General features: G+C 51.3%; 1 protein-coding gene and 1 long non-coding RNA gene across 4 annotated transcripts in view; one reads left to right on the forward strand and one right to left on the reverse strand.

Annotated features, from left to right (window-relative positions):
* The window catches only part of NRBP1 (nuclear receptor binding protein 1), an 89575-nt gene extending 86654 nt beyond the window's left edge, over window positions 1-2921 (reverse strand). Inside the window, exons 1-2 of one of the 3 annotated variants that reach the window (XM_048846168.2) lie at window positions 2808-2921; window positions 1149-1385 (exon numbers count right to left, since the gene is read on the reverse strand). In XM_048846168.2, coding sequence (XP_048702125.1) covers window positions 1149-1364 — 216 coding nt within the window. In that variant the 5' untranslated portion in view covers window positions 1365-1385; window positions 2808-2921. Of the gene's footprint in view, window positions 1-1148; window positions 1386-1601; window positions 1966-2807 lie in introns of those variants that run through there. The other 2 variants (XM_048846166.2, XM_048846167.2) reach the window with 2 other exon arrangements.
* Window positions 2922-3044: 123 nt separating this feature from the next.
* LOC125634851 (uncharacterized) lies at window positions 3045-13530 on the forward strand. Its single transcript, XR_007356078.2, has 3 exons — window positions 3045-4071; window positions 5301-5598; window positions 12778-13530. It is a non-coding gene; the product is annotated as an uncharacterized LOC125634851 (long non-coding RNA).
* The last annotated feature ends 3704 nt before the right edge of the window (window positions 13531-17234 follow it).

Raw genomic sequence — 17234 nt, forward strand, 5'->3', positions numbered from 1 at the left:
CCTTGGGGAAGTTTTTAACCTAAGCTGGTAAGAATAAGCTTAGGGGGTCTTTCATGCAGATTCCCACATCTGTACCCTAGAGTGGGGAAGGAACCTTGACACCATCCCTCACTTCTCTGTTGCCCATTTTCTGTGCAGAAGTAAACTGCACCAGCTCTAACCCAGCTTGGATAAAAAGAGAAATAAACCCTAACAAACAGAGACCACAGATAGGCCCCTTGACTCGATATTCCAGAGACTGAGGAAAATCATTTTCAAAACGGGGCTTGTGAAGTTCTCTCTTTTGCCACCATCCAAAGGGGATTAGGTAGGAGATAACTCCACCATCATGTGAAGTGCTATTCAGTAGCACTCAGGTACATTCAGTATGTTGTCTCATTCTCTTACACAAACAGGGGCAAAGCAAACTATCATCTGGAAATGACGACAGGGTGAGGGAGAGAAGGATGTAAAGGAACCAACAGAAGAAAGCTACTTTGAGAGAGGCAGAGAACAGTTCAGCTCAGGAAGGGAACCAAGTTCTATGACTGGACCACTCACTAATAAAAAGAACTGATGGCACCAATCTGTCCTGCTCACTTTGAGGTAGTCACATGACAACCACAGGACAAGATGCCCTGGGCTACTCAGACAGATTAGTTCACTTCTAGCCAGACCACAAAGCAGTTCCTCATCCCGAGGCTGAGCTTCCTCATCCCACCATTGTTCTTCCTGGGGAACTGTAACTCTGCACCAGCCCCAAACACTAGCTATACCCAAAAGAAAGTACAGCATTTCACAAGCTCACATAGGCCCCCACCTCTGATCCTCATCACATCCCCTATTTTCTGTGTTTCACCCCTCAATAGAGGCCATTAGAACATAAGAACAGCCATACTGGGTTAGACCAAAGGTCCCTCTAGCCCAGTATCCTGTCTTCTGACAGTGGCCAATGCCTAGAACAGGGAATCATCAAGTGATCCATCCTATCGCCCACTCCCAGCTTCTGGCAAACAGAGGCTAGGGACATCATCCCTGCGCATCCTAGCTAATAGCCATTGATGGATCTATCCTCCATGAATTTATCTAGTTCTTTTTTGAATCTGTTACAGTCTTGGCCTTCCAACATTACAAGTTCCCTGCCCCTTGCTCATTTGCTGCGCACTGACCTCTTCACGTCTCTTTTGCCACCGTCCACAAGGAGATTCTTCAAGGATTTCAGACTCATCTTCACTCTCCTCCTCTTCCTCCTCCTCCTGGGGTGCTGCTGGAGCTGCAGAAGTCACTGGTGGAGACATGGAGGTCATTCCTGGCCCAGAAGATGTGGATTCTGGCTTTGTGTCTGAGCCACTGCTGGGAACCTGCTTGGCTTCTCCTTCAGACATGATGGGATGCAACTCTAGTACCTGGAAACCATAACAAAGCTCATATACCACCTCTAGTCAAGCACCCAGCACTGTACTAAGGAAAGTGGAGCGGATATTCCCCAAGGACAGCCACTCTCAAGCTCAGGGCAGCTCACTCAGGATGAAGAGTTTGACTTGATTCTTCTAAGACTTAGCAAAGCAGCACTTGGTGTCTGACCACTGCAGATCTGCTTTGGGCCCAACCAGTGAGCTCACCCCACAAGTTCCTGAAGTACGGCAGCCCCCCTCGTTGCTTGGGGAGAACATTCTTTCTGTGAAATCGGATCCACCAGAGGGTGAAGAGTTTTGCTCGTTTCCCATTCTCCTACAGGCAGTTCTGGGTCAATCACTGTGGGGGGCCCTCTGTCTCTCTCACACACTTCAGCTGCAGGCCTTGTTTTCTGGGAAGGCTCAAGAACAAGGGCTTGGTTAAGGTGGAGAAATCTTGCTGCTCAGGCAAGCAGAGCTGCATTTTTCTGGGCATTACCAGAGGTGCAAAGAGCGAGCCCTGCACATGGGTACCAGTGGCCTGGGACCCAGCCAACAGCACCGTAGGCCATTCTCGGGACTTCCCAGAATCATTTCGGTGCAGCAGATCCCTAGACCGGGGAAGAGGCGGATTTGGGGCCAACTCTGCTACGGGGAAGTGTCACAAGCTCATACAAGCACCGGCAAGCTGGCGAGCACCCGCCGGGGACTTGCCCAGCCAGTGCCCAAGCTCGGTCCTGGCTGACGGGGCAGACCCGCCCCACCAGCTCCCGGGAATGGGACGTCTCCGGCCCGCCCGGGGAACGGGGAGAAGCAGATTCGAGCCTGGGAACCCCGCAGCCCCGGTCAGTGCCCGCCCAGCCCGGAGACCCCCCAGCCTCGCCTCGGGCCCAGCACCCCCGCCAGGCCCCCCACCCCCCGCCGCGCCTCGGGCCCCCACCCCCCACCGCCCCGCCAGGCCCCCCACCCCCCGCCGCCCCGCCTCAGGCCCAGCACCCCCCGCCCCCCGCCAGGCCCCCCGCCCCCCGCCGCGCCTCGGGCCCCCCCCCCCGCCTCGGACTCCCGGGCCTCGGGCCCCCCGGCCCCCCCCGCCGCCGCGCCCCCCCCGGGTCTCGGGCTCCCCCTCCCGCCGCCGCGCCCACCCGCCGGGTCTCGGGCTCCCCCTCCCGCCGCCGCGCCCACCCGCCGGGTCTCGGGCCCCCCCGCCGCCGCGCCCCCCCCCCGCCGGGTCTCGGGCCCCCCCGCCGCCGCGCCCCCCCCCCGCCGCCGCGCCCCCCCCCCGCCGGGTCTCGGGCCGCGCCCCCCCCCGCCGCCGCGCCCCCCCCCGCCGGGTCTCGGGCCCCCCCCAGGTCTCGGGCTCGGGCCCCCGCCCCACACCCCGCCGCGGCCCGCAGGCCCCTGGCGCCGGCCCGGCCGCTGACAGGCCGCACTCACCGGGCTGGGCCCGGCGCCTCCCGCTCTCGCCGCCGCCGCCCGGGGCCGCTCGCTACGTCGCCGACAGCCACGGCACTAACCGCAGCGCGGCGCAACGCACCCTGCTGGCAGCCCGCACGGGCGGACCAATGGCACGCGCCCGGCCCGCCGCCGCCGCCTCCCGATTGGACAGCACCCGGGCAGAGCCCGCCCCTCCAGCCGAGCAGGGACCGCGCTGGGGGCGGGGCATCTGGAACGGTCTGGCCGGCAGCCCTGGCTGGGGCGGGGCGGCCCGGGGCCAGGGGGATGGGCGCAGCCTGCCCTGCCCCCAGCTGGGGGCCCCCCCGTCCAGGCAGGCACCAGGCGTGAGGCCAGGGGGATGGGCGCAGCCTGCCCTGCCCCCAGCTGGGGGCCCCCCCGTCCAGGCAGGCACCAGGCGTGAGGCCAGGGGGATGGGCGCAGCCTGCCCTGCCCCCAGCTGGCGGCCCCCCCCGTCCAGGCAGGCACCAGGCGTGAGGCCAGGGGGATGGGCGCAGCCTGCCCTGCCCCCAGCTGGGGGCCCCCCCGTCCAGGCAGGCACCAGGCGTGAGGCCAGGGGGATGGGCGCAGCCTACCCTGCCCCCAGCTGGGGGCCCCCCCGTCCAGGCAGGCACCAGGCGTGAGGCCAGGGGGATGGGCGCAGCCTGCCCTGCCCCCAGCTGGCGGTCCCCCCGTCCAGGCAGGCACCAGGCGTGAGGCCAGGGGGATGGGCGCAGCCTGCCCTGCCCCCAGCTGGGGCCCCCCCGTCCAGGCAGGCACCAGGCATGAGGCCAGGGGGATGGGCGCAGCCTGCCCTGCCCCCAGCTGGGGCCCCCCCGTCCTGGCAGGCACCAGGCGTGAGGCCAGAGGGATGGGCGCAGCCTGCCCTGCCCCCAGCTGGGGCCCCCCCGTCCTGGCAGGCACCAGGCGTGAGGCCAGGGGGATGGGCGCAGCCTGCCCTGCCCCCAGCTGGCGGTCCCCCCGTCCAGGCAGGCACCAGGCGTGAGGCCAGGGGGATGGGCGCAGCCTGCCCTGCCCCCAGCTGGCGGTCCCCCCGTCCAGGCAGGCACCAGGCGTGAGGCCAGGGGGATGGGCGCAGCCTGCCCTGCCCCCAGCTGGGGGCCCCCCCGTCCAGGCAGGCACCAGGTGTGAGGCCAGGGGGATGGGCGCAGCCTGCCCTGCCCCCCAGCTGGGGCCCCTCCCTCGTCCATGCAGGCATCAGGCGTGCAGCTTGGGGCAGCAACTCCCAAAGAAAGCTGGGGCCCTGGTGAGTAATAGCTGAATATGGGCTGGGCTTCAGCCCAAGGGGCTAACAGGGGTACGGAGAACTTCCAGTAGGAGCCGCGAGGTGATTTTCCCTCTGAATCTGGCACGGGTGCCACCACTGCTGGACTGCCGTGACCAGTTCAGGTGTCAAGTACAGCTCAAGTCAGATGTTGATCAACAGGAGAGGGGTCAGAGAGGGCCCACAAGAATGATTCAAGGATTAGAAAGCCTCCCTTATAGTGCTCAGTCTCTTTGGCAGGAGAAAGAGAAGGCTACCTGGATTGCAGTCCATAAGTACTGACAGGGGGAACAAATATTTGATCATGGGTTTTTCAGTCTGGCAGAAAAACGTTTAACACTATCCAGTGGCTGGAAGCTGAAACTAGAGAAATTCAGACTGGAAATAAGGTGTACATTTTGTCACAGTGAGAGTAATTAACCACTGGAACAATTCACTAAGGGTCATGGTAGATTCTCCATCATGGGCAATTTTTCAATCAAGATTGAAAGGTTTTATAAAAGATTTGCTCTAGGAATAATTGTGGGTCATTCTCTGTCTGTTTTTTACAGGAGGCCAGACTAGATGATCACAATGGTTCCTTGTGGCTTTAGAATCTATTAATCTCATTCTGGCTGTTCATGAACACATGCTCCCCTTCCCTACAGTAGGCTGGGGAAAGCCTTGCATTTGCTACCTGGATTCTACTCTCCTCCCTTCTGCTCTGTGGAGCCCCTGCCTGGGTGTTGGAGTTATTATTTATGCAGAGTATTACCATGACACTAATTTAACCATAAATTCCTTTATTCAATCCCCAAAGGTCAAATGGTGTTTATGCAATTGAGCTAACCATGCCTAAAAAGCCTACATAAATAGCAATTTACCTCAGCCAAACAGAACAAAAGCATTTGATCAAGGTACTTACAAATGGGCTAAAGCCAGGGGTCCTTAGACTCATTCGTCAGCTCCAACTTGGTCAGGCAGATATTAGCAATGAACCCTTTAAGAGTTTATTTTTATATGCTAAACATAAAGTGATGTCATTACCAATTATTGAACCTTAGCTAAGGTCAGGTGAAGGAGTTTTTTATATAGCCAAGTATTTACTGCAATTAACGGTGTTTTATTTCTAGTACTTTAGCTCAAACCTTAAAAAAGGGAATGCTTGTATTTCAAAGGGTCACTATAAGTTTAACACAACAACTCTTCTTTCGTATGATATGTGGCTCTAGGAAGAAGGATAAAGGAGTTGGAGGCGCAAGTGGTGTTCTCATCCATCTTCCCCGTGGAAGGAAAAGGCCTAGGTAGGGAGCGTTGAATCGTGGAAGTCAATGAATGGCTACGCAGGTGGTGTCGGAGAGAAGGCTTTGGATTCTTCGACCATGGGATGGTGTTCCAAGAAGGAGTGCTAGGCAGAGACGGGCTCCACTTAACGAAGAGAGGGAAGAGCATCTTCGCGAGCAGGCTGGCTAACCTAGTGAGGAGGGCTTTAAACTAGGTTCACCGGGGGAAGGAGACCAAAGCCCTGAGGTAAGTGGGAAAGCGGGATACCGGGAGGAAGCACAGGCAGGAATGTCTGTGAGGGGAGGGCTCCTGCCTCATACTGGGAATGAGGGGCGATCAACAGGTTATCTCAAGTGCTTATATACAAATGCACAAAGCCTTGGAAACAAGCAGGGAGAACTGGAGGTCCTGGTGATGTCAAAGAACTATGACGTGATCGGAATAACAGAGACTTGGTGGGATAACTCACATGACTGGAGTACTGTCATGGATGGTTATAAACTGTTCAGGAAGGACAGGCAGGGCAGAAAAGGTGGGGGAGTAGCACTGTATGTAAGGGAGCAGTATGACTGCTCAGAGCTCCGGTACGAAACTGCAGAAAAACCTGAGTGTCTCTGGATTAAGTTTAGAAGTGTGTGCAACAAGAGTGATGTAGTGGTGGGAGTCTGCTATAGACCACCGGACCAGAGGGATGAGGTAGATGAGGCTTTCTTCCGGCAGCTCACGGAAGCTACTGGATCGCATGCCCTGATTCTCATGGGTGACTTTAATTTTCCTGATATCTGCTGGGAGAGCAATACAGCGGTGCATAGACAATCCAGGAAGTTTTTGGAAAGCGTAGGGGACAATTTCCTGGCGCAAGTGCTAGAGGAGCCAACTAGGGGGGGCGCTTTTCTTGACCTGCTGCTCACAAACCGGGTAGAATTAGTGGGGGAAGCAAAAGTGGATGGGAATCTGGGAGGCAGTGACCATGAGTTAGTTGAGTTCAGGATCCTGACACAGGGAAGAAAGGTAAGCAGCACGATACGGACCCTGGACTTCAGGAAAGCAGATTTCGACTCCCACAGGGAACGGATGGCCAGGATCCCCTGGGGGACTAACTTGAAGGGGAAAGGAGTCCAGGAGAGCTGGCTGTATTTCAAGGAATCCCTGTTGAGGTTACAGGGACAAACCATCCCGATGAGTCGAAAGAATAGTAAATATGGCAGGCGACCAGCTTGGCTTAATGGTGAAATCTTAGCGGATCTTAAACATAAAAAAGAAGCTTACAAGAAGTGGAAGGTTGGACATATGACCAGGGAAGAGTATAAAAATATTGCTCGGGCATGTAGGAATGTTATCAGGAGGGCCAAATCGCACCCGGAGCTGCAGCTAGCCAGAGATGTCAAGAGTAACAAGAAGGGTTTCTTCAGGTATGTTGGCAACAAGAAGAAAGCCAAGGAATGTGTGGGCCCCTTACTGAATGAGGGAGGCAAACTAGTGACAGAGGATGTGGAAAAAGCTAATGTACTCAATGCTTTTTTTGCCTCTGTTTTCACTAACAAGGTCAGCTCCCAGACTGCTACGCTGGGCATCACAAAATGGGGAAGAGATGGACAGCCCTCTGTGGAGATAGAGGTGGTTAGGGACTATTTAGAAAAGCTGGACGTGCACAAGTCCATGGGGCCGGACGAGTTGCATCCGAGAGTGCTGAAGGAATTGGCGGCTGTGATTGCAGAGCCATTGGCCATTATCTTTGAAAACTTGTGGCGAACCGGAGAAGTCCCGGATGACTGGAAAAAGGCTAATATAGTGCCAATCTTTAAAAAAGGGAAGAAGGAGGATCCTGGGAACTACAGGCCAGTCAGCCTCACCTCAGTCCCTGGAAAAATCATGGAGCAGGTCCTCAAAGAATCAATCCTGAAGCACTTGCATGAGAGGAAAGTGATCAGGAACAGCCAGCATGGATTCACCAAGGGAAGGTCATGCCTGACTAATCTAATCGCCTTTTATGATGAGATTACTGGTTCTGTGGATGAAGGGAAAGCAGTGGATGTATTGTTTCTTGACTTTAGCAAAGCTTTTGACACGGTCTCCCACAGTATTCTTGTCAGCAAGTTAAGGAAGTATGGGCTGGATGAATGCACTACAAGGTGGGTAGAAAGCTGGCTAGATTGTCGGGCTCAACGGGTAGTGGTCAATGGCTCCATATCTAGTTGGCAGCCGGTATCAAGTGGAGTACCCCAAGGGTCGGTCCTGGGGACGGTTTTGTTCAATATCTTCATAAACGATCTGGAGGATGGTGTGGATTGCACTCTTAGCAAATTTGCGGATGATACTAAACTGGGAGGAGTGGTAGATACGCTGGAGGGGAGGGATAGGATACAGAAAGACCTAGACAAATTGGAGGATTGGGCCAAAAGAAATCTGATGAGGTTCAATAAGGATAAGTGCAGGGTCCTGCACTTAGGACGGAAGAACCCAATGCACAGCTACAGACTAGGGACCGAATGGCTAGGCAGCAGTTCTGCGGAAAAGGACCTAGGGGTGACAGTGGACGAGAAGCTGGATATGAGTCAGCAGTGTGCCCTTGTTGCCAAGAAGGCCAATGGCATTTTGGGATGTATAAGTAGGGGCATAGCGAGCAGATCAAGGGACGTGATCGTTCCCCTCTATTCGACATTGGTGAGGCCTCATCTGGAGTACTGTGTCCAGTTTTGGGCCCCACACTTCAAGAAGGATGTGGATAAATTGGAGAGAGTCCAGCGAAGGGCAACAAAAATGATTAGGGGACTGGAACACATGAGTTATGAGGAGAGGCTGAGGGAGCTGGGATTGTTTAGCCTGCAGAAGAGAAGAATGACGGGGGATTTGATAGCTGCTTTCAACTACCTGAAAGGGGGTTCCAAAGAGGATGGCTCTAGACTGTTCTCAATTGTAGCAGATGACAGAACGAGGAGTAATGGTCTCAAGTTGCAGTGGGGGAGGTTTAGATTGGATATTAGGAAAAACTTTTTCACTAAGAGGGTGGTGAAACACTGGAATGCGTTACCTAGGGAGGTGGTAGAATCTCCTTCCTTAGAGGTTTTTAAGGTCAGGCTTGACAGAGCCCTGGCTGGGATGATTTAACTGGGAATTGGTCCTGCTTTGAGCAGGGGGTTGGGCTAGATGACCTTCTGGGGTCCCTTCCAACCCTGATATTCTATGATTCTATGATTTCCTTTTTGGTCACGTGCTTTGGGCCTGTTGGTCATGCCAATATCACAACTCAATTTAAAAACATAGTTCATCCAAATCTAATGTGGGCCTACAGTCCTGTACTGGGCCAGCCTATCCTGGTAACAGCTGTCTACATTACAGAGTGGCTTTCATCACTACAGAGTCAGGATCCAGAATCTAAGGTTCCGTTTTTAAAAATCAAGTTTTTAAACCCCATGGTTGCAAAATTAACACTATCAATCCAAACTGTCTTCCCTACTTCCCCAGGTGACAAGAGCCCATCCCCCTATGCAGTTGTAGAAACCCCCAGCTCCTTCCAACAACTTCCAGAATGCAGAAACACAAATAGCCTAGCGTGGTTACTGTTCCAATATAACAAAAGCAAACACTATTTTATTATTTCCCTACTACTCTTTTATGGGTTCTCTAGTGAGTCTCTACACGAGAGAATTCAGGGCTGGCACTGCAAGTGTAACACCAACCAACCCCGGTCGGTTGTCGGCAGGCAGGATCAAACCTGGGGCTTCTGGAGCTTAGTGCCTGAGCCTCTACCACATGAGCTAAAAGCCAACTGTCTCGGTGCCACTGATTGGGACAGAACACCACACCCAGGAGGTGTGTGGGTTACACAAGCACTGCCTTAAGTGGGAAAAGCACCCTAGGATCATAAGAACGGCCAGACTGGGTCAAACCAAAGGTCCATCAAGCCCAGTATCCTGTCTTCCGACAGTGGCCAATGCCAGGTGCCCCAGAGGGAATGAACAGAGCAGGGCAATCATCAAGTGGTCCATCCCCTGTTGTCCATTCCCAGCTTGGGACACCAAGGCTAGGGCCACCATCCCTGCCCATCCTGGCTTATAGCTAAGGCTACGATTATGTCACAGAAGTCAGGAAGTCACAGAATCTGTGACTTCCAGAAACCTCTGTGACATTGGGGGCCCCCACAGCTGACCAGCAGCCATGTAGTGTGAATAATTGCTACCTGACTGAATGTGCTACTTAGGGTGTACTGAGCATGCTCACATGAACTGAACATATTCAGTAACATCTGCTGAAGCCAGCAGTTGGGGGTCCCTGCAGCCTCCAGCTGTTGCAGACGGGAGGAGCTGAACCCTCCTCCTTCCCCATTTTGTCAAGGATGTTTTCAGTAAAAGTCAGGGACAGGTCACAGGTCCTGTGATATTTTGTTTCTTGCCCGTGACCTGTCCTTGACTTTTACTAAAAATATCCATGACAAATTTGTAGCTTTACTAACAGCCATTGGTGGGCCTATCCTCCATGAACATATCTAGTTCTTTTTTGAACCCTGTTATAGTTTTGGCCTTCACAACCTCCCCGGCAAAGAGTTCCAGAGCCTGACTGTGCGTTGTGTGAAGAAATACTTCCTTTCGTTTGTTTTAAACCTGCTGCCCATTAATTTAATTGGGTGACCACTAATTCTTGTTTTATGAGGAGTAAATAACACTTCCTTATTTACTTTCTCCACACCAGTCATGATTTTATAGACCTCTATCATCTCCCCCCTTAGTCATCTCTTTTCCATGCTGAAAAGTCCCAGTCTTATTAATCTCTCCTAATGGAAGCTGTTCCATACCCATAATCATTTTTGTTGCCCTTTTCTGAACCTTTTCCAATTCCAATATATCTTTTTTGAGATGGGGTAACCACATCTACATGCAATATTCAAGATGTGGGCATAGATTTATATAGAGGCAATATGATATTTTGTCTTATTATCTATCCCTTTCCTAATGATTCCCAACATGCTGTTAGATTTTTTGACTGCTGCTGCACTTTGAGTGGAAGCTTTCAGAGAACTATCCACAATGACTCCAAGATCTCTTTCTTGAGCCATCACCATCAACATGTTCCTATTACGGCTCTGGCGTTTAGGGCAGTGACGAAGCTCCTCCACTCCTGTCTGTTTCTGGCAAGTCTTTCAATGGTTCCCCAACTGTGCCCCAGGTTTTTCAGCTTGGCTTCCACAGCTCTTCGCCATGTTGGTTTTGGGCAGCCTTGTCTTCGCTTGCCTTCAAGAGTCCATCTTATTGCTACTCTGCTGATGGAATCAGTTTCCATCCAAAGCCCACAACCAATCCATAGAATCATAGAATATCAGGGTTGGAAGGGACCTCTGGAGGTCATCTAGTCCAAATCCTTGCTCAAAGCAGGACCGATCCCCAATTAAATCATCCCAGCCAGGGCTTTGTCAAGCCTGACCTTAAAAACTTCTAGGGAAGGAGATTCCACCACCTCCCTAGGTAACGCATCCAGTGTTTCACTACCCTCATAGTGAAAATTTTTTTCCTAATATCCAACCTAAATCTCCCCCACTGCAACTTGAGACCATTACTCCTTGTTCTGTCATCTGCTACCACTGAGAACAGTCTAGAGCCATCCTCTTTGGAACCCCCTTTCAGGTAGTTAAAAGCAGCGATCAAATCCCCCCTCATTCTTCTCTTCTGTAGACTAAACATGCCCAGTTCCCTCAGCCTCTCCTCATAAGTCATGTGTTCCAGTCCCCTAATCATTTTTGTTGCCCTCCGCTGGACTCTCTCCAATTTTTCCACATCCTTCTTGTAGTGTGGGGCCCAAAACTGGACACAGTACTCCAGATGAGGCCTCACCAGTGTCGACTAGAGGGGAACAATCACGTCCCTCGATCTGCTGGCAATGCCCCTACTTATACATCCCAAAATGCCATTGGCCTTCTTGGCAACAAGGGCACAATTGTTGACTCATATCCAGCTTCTCATCAACTGTAACCCCTAGGTCCTTTTCTGCAGAACTGCTGCCGAGCCATTCGGTCCCTAGTCTGTAGCAGTGCATGGGATTCTTCCGTCCTAAGTGCAGGACTCTGCACTTGTCCTTGTTGAACTTCATCAGATTTCTTTTGGCCCAAACCTCTAATTTATCTAGGTCCCTCTGTATCCTATCCCTACCCTCCAGCATATTTACCTCTCCTCCCAGTTTAGTGTCATCTGCAAACTTGCTGAGGGTGCAATCCACACCATCCTCCAGATCATTTATGAAGATATTGAACAAAACCGGCCTCAGGACCAACCCTTGGGGCACTCCACTTGATACTTTCTGCCAACTAGACATGGAGCCATTGATCGCTACCCGTTGAGCCCAACAATGTAGCCAGCTTTCTATCCACCTTATAGTCCATTCATCCAGCCCATACTTCTTTAACTTGCTGGCAAGAATACTGTGGGAGACTGTGTCAAAAGCTTTGCTAAAGTCAAGGAACAACATGACCACCGCTTTCCCTTCATCCACAGAGCCAGTTATCTCGTCATAGAAGGCAATTAGATTAGTCAGGCATGACTTGCCCTTGGTGAATCCATGCTGACTGTTCCTGATCACTTTCCTCTCCTCTAAGTGCTTCAGAATTGATTCCTTGAGGACCTGCTCCATGATTTTTCCAGGGACTGAGGTGAGGCTGACTGGCCTGTAGTTCCCAGGATCCTCCTTCTTCCCTTTTTTAAAGATGGCCACTACATTAGCCTTTTTCCAGTTGTCCGGGACCTCCCCCGATCGCCATGAGTTTTCAAAGATAATGGCCAATGGCTCTGCAATCACATCCGCCAATTCCTTTAGCACTCTCAGATGCAACGCATCCGGCCCCATGGACTTGTGCACGTCCAGCTTTTCTAAATAGTCCCGAACCACTTCTTTCTCCACAGAAGGCTGGTCACCTCCTCCCCATGCTGTGCTGCCCAGCGCAGCAGTCTGGGAGTTGACCTTGTTCGTGAAGACAGAGGCAAAAAAAGCATTGAGTACATTAGCTTTTTCCACATCTTCTGTCACTAGGTTGCCTCCCTCATTCAGTAAGGGGCCCACACTTTCCTTGACTTTCTTCTTGTTGCTAACATACTTGAAGAAACCCCTCTTGTTACTCTTAACATCTCTTGCTAGCTGCAACTCCAATACTTCCTGACAATGATGGTGCTCAGATCCTCTTGGCTGCACTGTGTCATTAGATCTTGGTTTGAGATTGTTCTGGGCCAAAAGATATGGAGGATTTTTCTGAGGCAGGTTGTATGGAATGAAGACAGTTTGGACATGTCAGACTTTCTCTTTCCCCAGCATTCTGCACTCTAAAGCAGTGTTGAAAGTACGCAGCTCTGATAAATCTTGAGTTTGGTTTTGGTGTATTTTGATGATTTCCAGACTGTATTTAAGCTCCTGAAGGCGTTTCTGGCTTTATTGATTTTGTTCCAGATGTCCTGGCTTGTTCCACCGTCCTGGCTGATGGTGCCGCCCAAGTATGTGAATGTTTCTATGTTGGTGAGAACATAATCCACTATCCATACTGGCGATGGTGAGGCAATATTATGACCTCATAAACCAGTCGGAGAACACTTCAATCTCTCTTGTCACGTGATTACAGACATGAAAGTTGCGATATTACAACAGAAAAACTTCAAAACCAGACTCCAGCGAGAAACTGTTGAATTGGAATTCATTTGCAAATTGGATACAATTAACTTAGGCTTGAATAGAGACTGGGAGTGGCTAAGTCATTATGCAAGGTAACCTATTTCCCCTTGTTTTTTCCTACCACACCCCCACCCCCACCCCCCGTTCCTCAGACGTTCTTATTAAACCCTGGATTTGTGCTGGAAATGGCCCACCTTGATTATCATACACATTGTAAGGAGAGTGATCACTTTAGATAAGCTAGTGGGTTTGTGTGTGTGGAAAAGGGGGAGGGGGGGAGAAAACCTGGATTTGTGCTGGAAATGGCCCACCTTGATTATCATACACATTGTAAGGAAGGTGATCACTTTAGATAAGCTATTACCAGCAGGAGAGTGGGGTGGGGGGAGAGAAAACATTTTGCAGTGGTAAACACCCATTTTTTTCATGGTTTGTATGTATAAAAGCATCTTCTGTATTTTCCACAGTATGCATCCGATGAAGTGAGCTGTAGCTCACGAAAGCTTATGCTCAAATAATTGGTTAGTCTCTAAGGTGCCACAAGTACTCCTTTTCTTTTTGCGAATACAGAATAACACGGCTGTTACTCTGAAACCTATGATCTTACACAATACTTTGCTTGGCACAGATAAAAGTGTGATACCACGCCAGTTATTACAATCACTGAGAGTTCCTTTCTTTGGTATCTTCACTACAACCCCATGGGTCCACTCATCTGGCACTTTTTCCCTTTCCCAGACTGATGTAAATAGAGGGGCCAGGATAGATGCTCTTAATTTAGGATTTACCTTGAACAATTCTGCATTCAAGTTATCCTTGCCAGGAGCTTTCCCATTTTTTAAGGATTTGATGGCTTGAATGATCTCTTCCTTAGTTGAGGTGTCTGATATCAAGATCTTCTTCTGCCTCCTGGAAGTTTGCTTCCTCTTTAGGTGGCTCCCTGTTCAGCAATTCTTTGAAATGCTCTGTCCAGTGCATTTCTTGTTCTTTTTCGGTTGTTAGTTGGTGTCCTTATTTGTTCCTGTAGAGTGTGTTTGTTGGTGTCTGTTGTTTACCACTGATAAGCCACATCGTTTTATAGACGGTTCCTTGTTCACCATGAGCAGTTGCATCCTCTGCTCGTGTTGCCAGATTATCAATATAATGCAGTTTGTCCACTCTCGCAAGGCATTTGACCTCCCTGTGTGCATTGCTATACTGTTCATGGTATCTGTTCTTTAGCTTCTGGGATTTTTGTGTCTAAAACTTTTTTCTTCAGGGCTCATCTGATTTCTCTGGCGTTCCATGTGCTGGGTGTAATCCACTCCTTCCTTCTCTTCCGCCTGTAGCCTAGACAGGCTTCACTGCTCTGTTTATAAATTGCTGTTACTTTGTCCCACTTCTTGTTGATCTCCTCATCTACATTCCCCTCCTCTTCATCAAGGTCTGCAAGTGCTTGAAACCTGTTCTTTAACTGCAGAACAAAGGTTTTCTTTGTTTCTTTCTTTCTGTATTTCAAGGGACTTTAGCTTATCATAACGTCTATGTCCCTTGTTTGGTGGACCCACACTTCTCAGTTTTAGCTTGATGGAGGCTGTCACAAGGTGGTGGTTGCTGCCAACATCTGCACCACTTCTCACATTGACATCTGTCAGAACGCGTCGCCATTTGCCATTGATCATGATATGGTCAATCCGGTTCTTGTCTTGGAGTGCATTTCTTGGAGAACACCGTGTCAGCTTGTGAATTTCACAATGTTCATATAGGGTTCCGCCAATGACTAGGTCATTCATATGACAGAAATCAACAAGCCTTTCTCCATTCAACAAGGACAAGTGCAGAGTCCTGCACTTAGGACGGAAGAATCCCATGCACTGCTACAGACTAGGGACCGAATGGCTTGGCAGCAGTTCTGCAGAAAAGGACCTAGGCATTACAGTGGACGAGAAGCTGGATATGAGTCAACAGTGTGCCCTTGTTGCCAAGAAGGCCAATGGCATTTTGGGATGTATAAGTAGGGGCATAGCGAGCAGATCGAGGGACGTGATCGTTCCCCTCTGTTCGACATTGGTGAGGCCTCATCTGGAGTACTGTGTCCAGTTTTGGGCCCCACACTACAAGAAGGATGTGGAAAAATTGGAAAGAGTCCAGCAGAGGGCAACAAAAATGATTAGGGGACTGGAACACATGACTTATGAGGAGAGGCTGAGGGAACTGGGGATGTTTAGTCTTCAGAAGAGAAGAATGAGGGGGGATTTGATAGCTGCTTTCAACTACCTGAAAGGGGGTTCCAAAGAGGATGGCTCTAGACTGTTCTCAGTGGTAGCGGATGACAGAACAAGGAGTAATGGTCTCAAGTTGCAGTGGGGGAGGTTTAGATTGGATATTAGGAAAAACTTTTTCACTAAGAGGGTGGTGAAACACTGGAATGCGTTACCTAGGGAGGTGGTAGAATCTCCTTCCTTAGAGGTTTTTAAGGTCAGGCTTGACAAAGCCCTGGCTGGGATGATTTAACTGGGAATTGGTCCTGCTTCGAGCAGGGGGTTGGACTAGATGACCTTCAGGGGTCCCTTCCAACCCTGATATTCTATGATTCTATGATTCTAAGATCAGGCTTGACAAAGCCCTGGCTGGGATGATTTAGTCGGGGATCGGTCCTGCTTTGAGCAGGGGGTTGGACTAGATGACCTCCTGAGGTCCCTCCAACCCTGATATTCTATGATTTCATTTTCATTCATGATGCCACACCCATGTCTTCCCATTGCTCTGTCATTGTTTGTGTTGTCCTTACCGACCTTGGCATTCAGGTCTCCTATGATGATAGTTAGGTCATGGTGTGGTACTCTCTCTAATTCCGCCTGTAGTGTAAGGTAGAATTTGTCCTTTACTTCTTAATCACTGTCATTTGTCAGAGCATAGCACTGAATCAGGGTGATATTATTATGTTTCCCTTTCTGTCTGGCTCTCATAAATCGACTTTTTTAAGTGGTAACAGCTAATTGAGACCCCATAATTTTATATTTATAGTTGGGATTATGTTTTCCAATGTGCATTACTGACAGGTTTCAGAGTAGCAGCCGTGTTAGTCTGTATTCACAAAAAGAAAAGGAGTACTTGTGGCACCTTAAAGACTAACAAATTTATTTGAGCATAAGCTTTTATGAGCTAAAGCTTATGCTCAAATAAATTTGTTAGTCTCTAAGGTGCCACAAGTCCTCCTTTTCAATGTGCATTACTGTGCACTTATCAACATGTATCAGTTTTCTAGTATTATATGGAAAATACTCTATGCAATGTATGGTTGGTCACAGCTGGTGAGGATTCTGAAGAACTTCTGAAGGACTTCACCCAGGAATTTACTCAGACAATGGGGCCTGCTCCTTCCTAGAAAACACTCCAAGGAGGAGGCAGATGGTATCCACAGCTGTATCCTGTGCAACCCCTTGCAATGGAAGCCCAAGGTCCTCCTACCTTCCCACTTCACCACGACCCCTACTGTGCCAGTTTCCATGCCCACATGTATAGGGAAAAGGAGGATCAGGCCCACAGGAAAGAACGTGCAGGGGGAGAATATAATTGAGGACCAAGAACAAATGAAGAGATGTGATCAACTCTAACGGACACAAAACATTCATCATGTTAAACAGTTACAAGCCCACAAATATGTCCCTCTTGGGACTTTTCCAGCTCAGCAATTGCTGAAGGTGCCTATGAGGTGGGGCCATCTGAAGGCAAATGAAGGCTGGGATCCTGCTCTTAACAGTGTCCAGTTGCTTCAGTGGTACCAAGAGACTTTTAGTCTTTCATCTTAAATGTGACCTACTGATCACACACGTGGGGGAGGGGCGCAGAGGGGCCCGGGGGGATGCCGTGGGGGAGGGGCGCGCACACAGGGGGCCCGGGGGTGGGGGAGGGGCGCAGAGGGGCCCGGTGGGGCGATGCCGTGGGGGAGGGGCGCGCACACAGGGGCCCCGGGGGTGAGGGAGGGGCGCAGAGGGGCCCGGTGGGGGGATGCCGTGGGGGAGGGGCGCGCACACAGGGGGCCCGGGGGTGGGGGAGGGGCGCAGAGGGGCCCGGTGGGGCGATGCCGTGGGGGAGGGGCGCGCACACAGGGGCCCCGGGGGTGAGGGAGGGGCGCAGAGGGGCCCGGTGGGGGAGGGGCGCGCACACAGGGGCCCCGGGGTGTGTGGGGGGCGCCGTGGGGGGGGACTTTCCCGGGCCCCCCCAGAGACGCGGACCTCCTGCTCCCGGGCCTGCCC

This window comes from Caretta caretta, chromosome 3, assembly GCF_965140235.1.
Source record: "Caretta caretta isolate rCarCar2 chromosome 3, rCarCar1.hap1, whole genome shotgun sequence".
NCBI classification, from domain to species: domain Eukaryota; kingdom Metazoa; phylum Chordata; order Testudines; family Cheloniidae; genus Caretta; species Caretta caretta.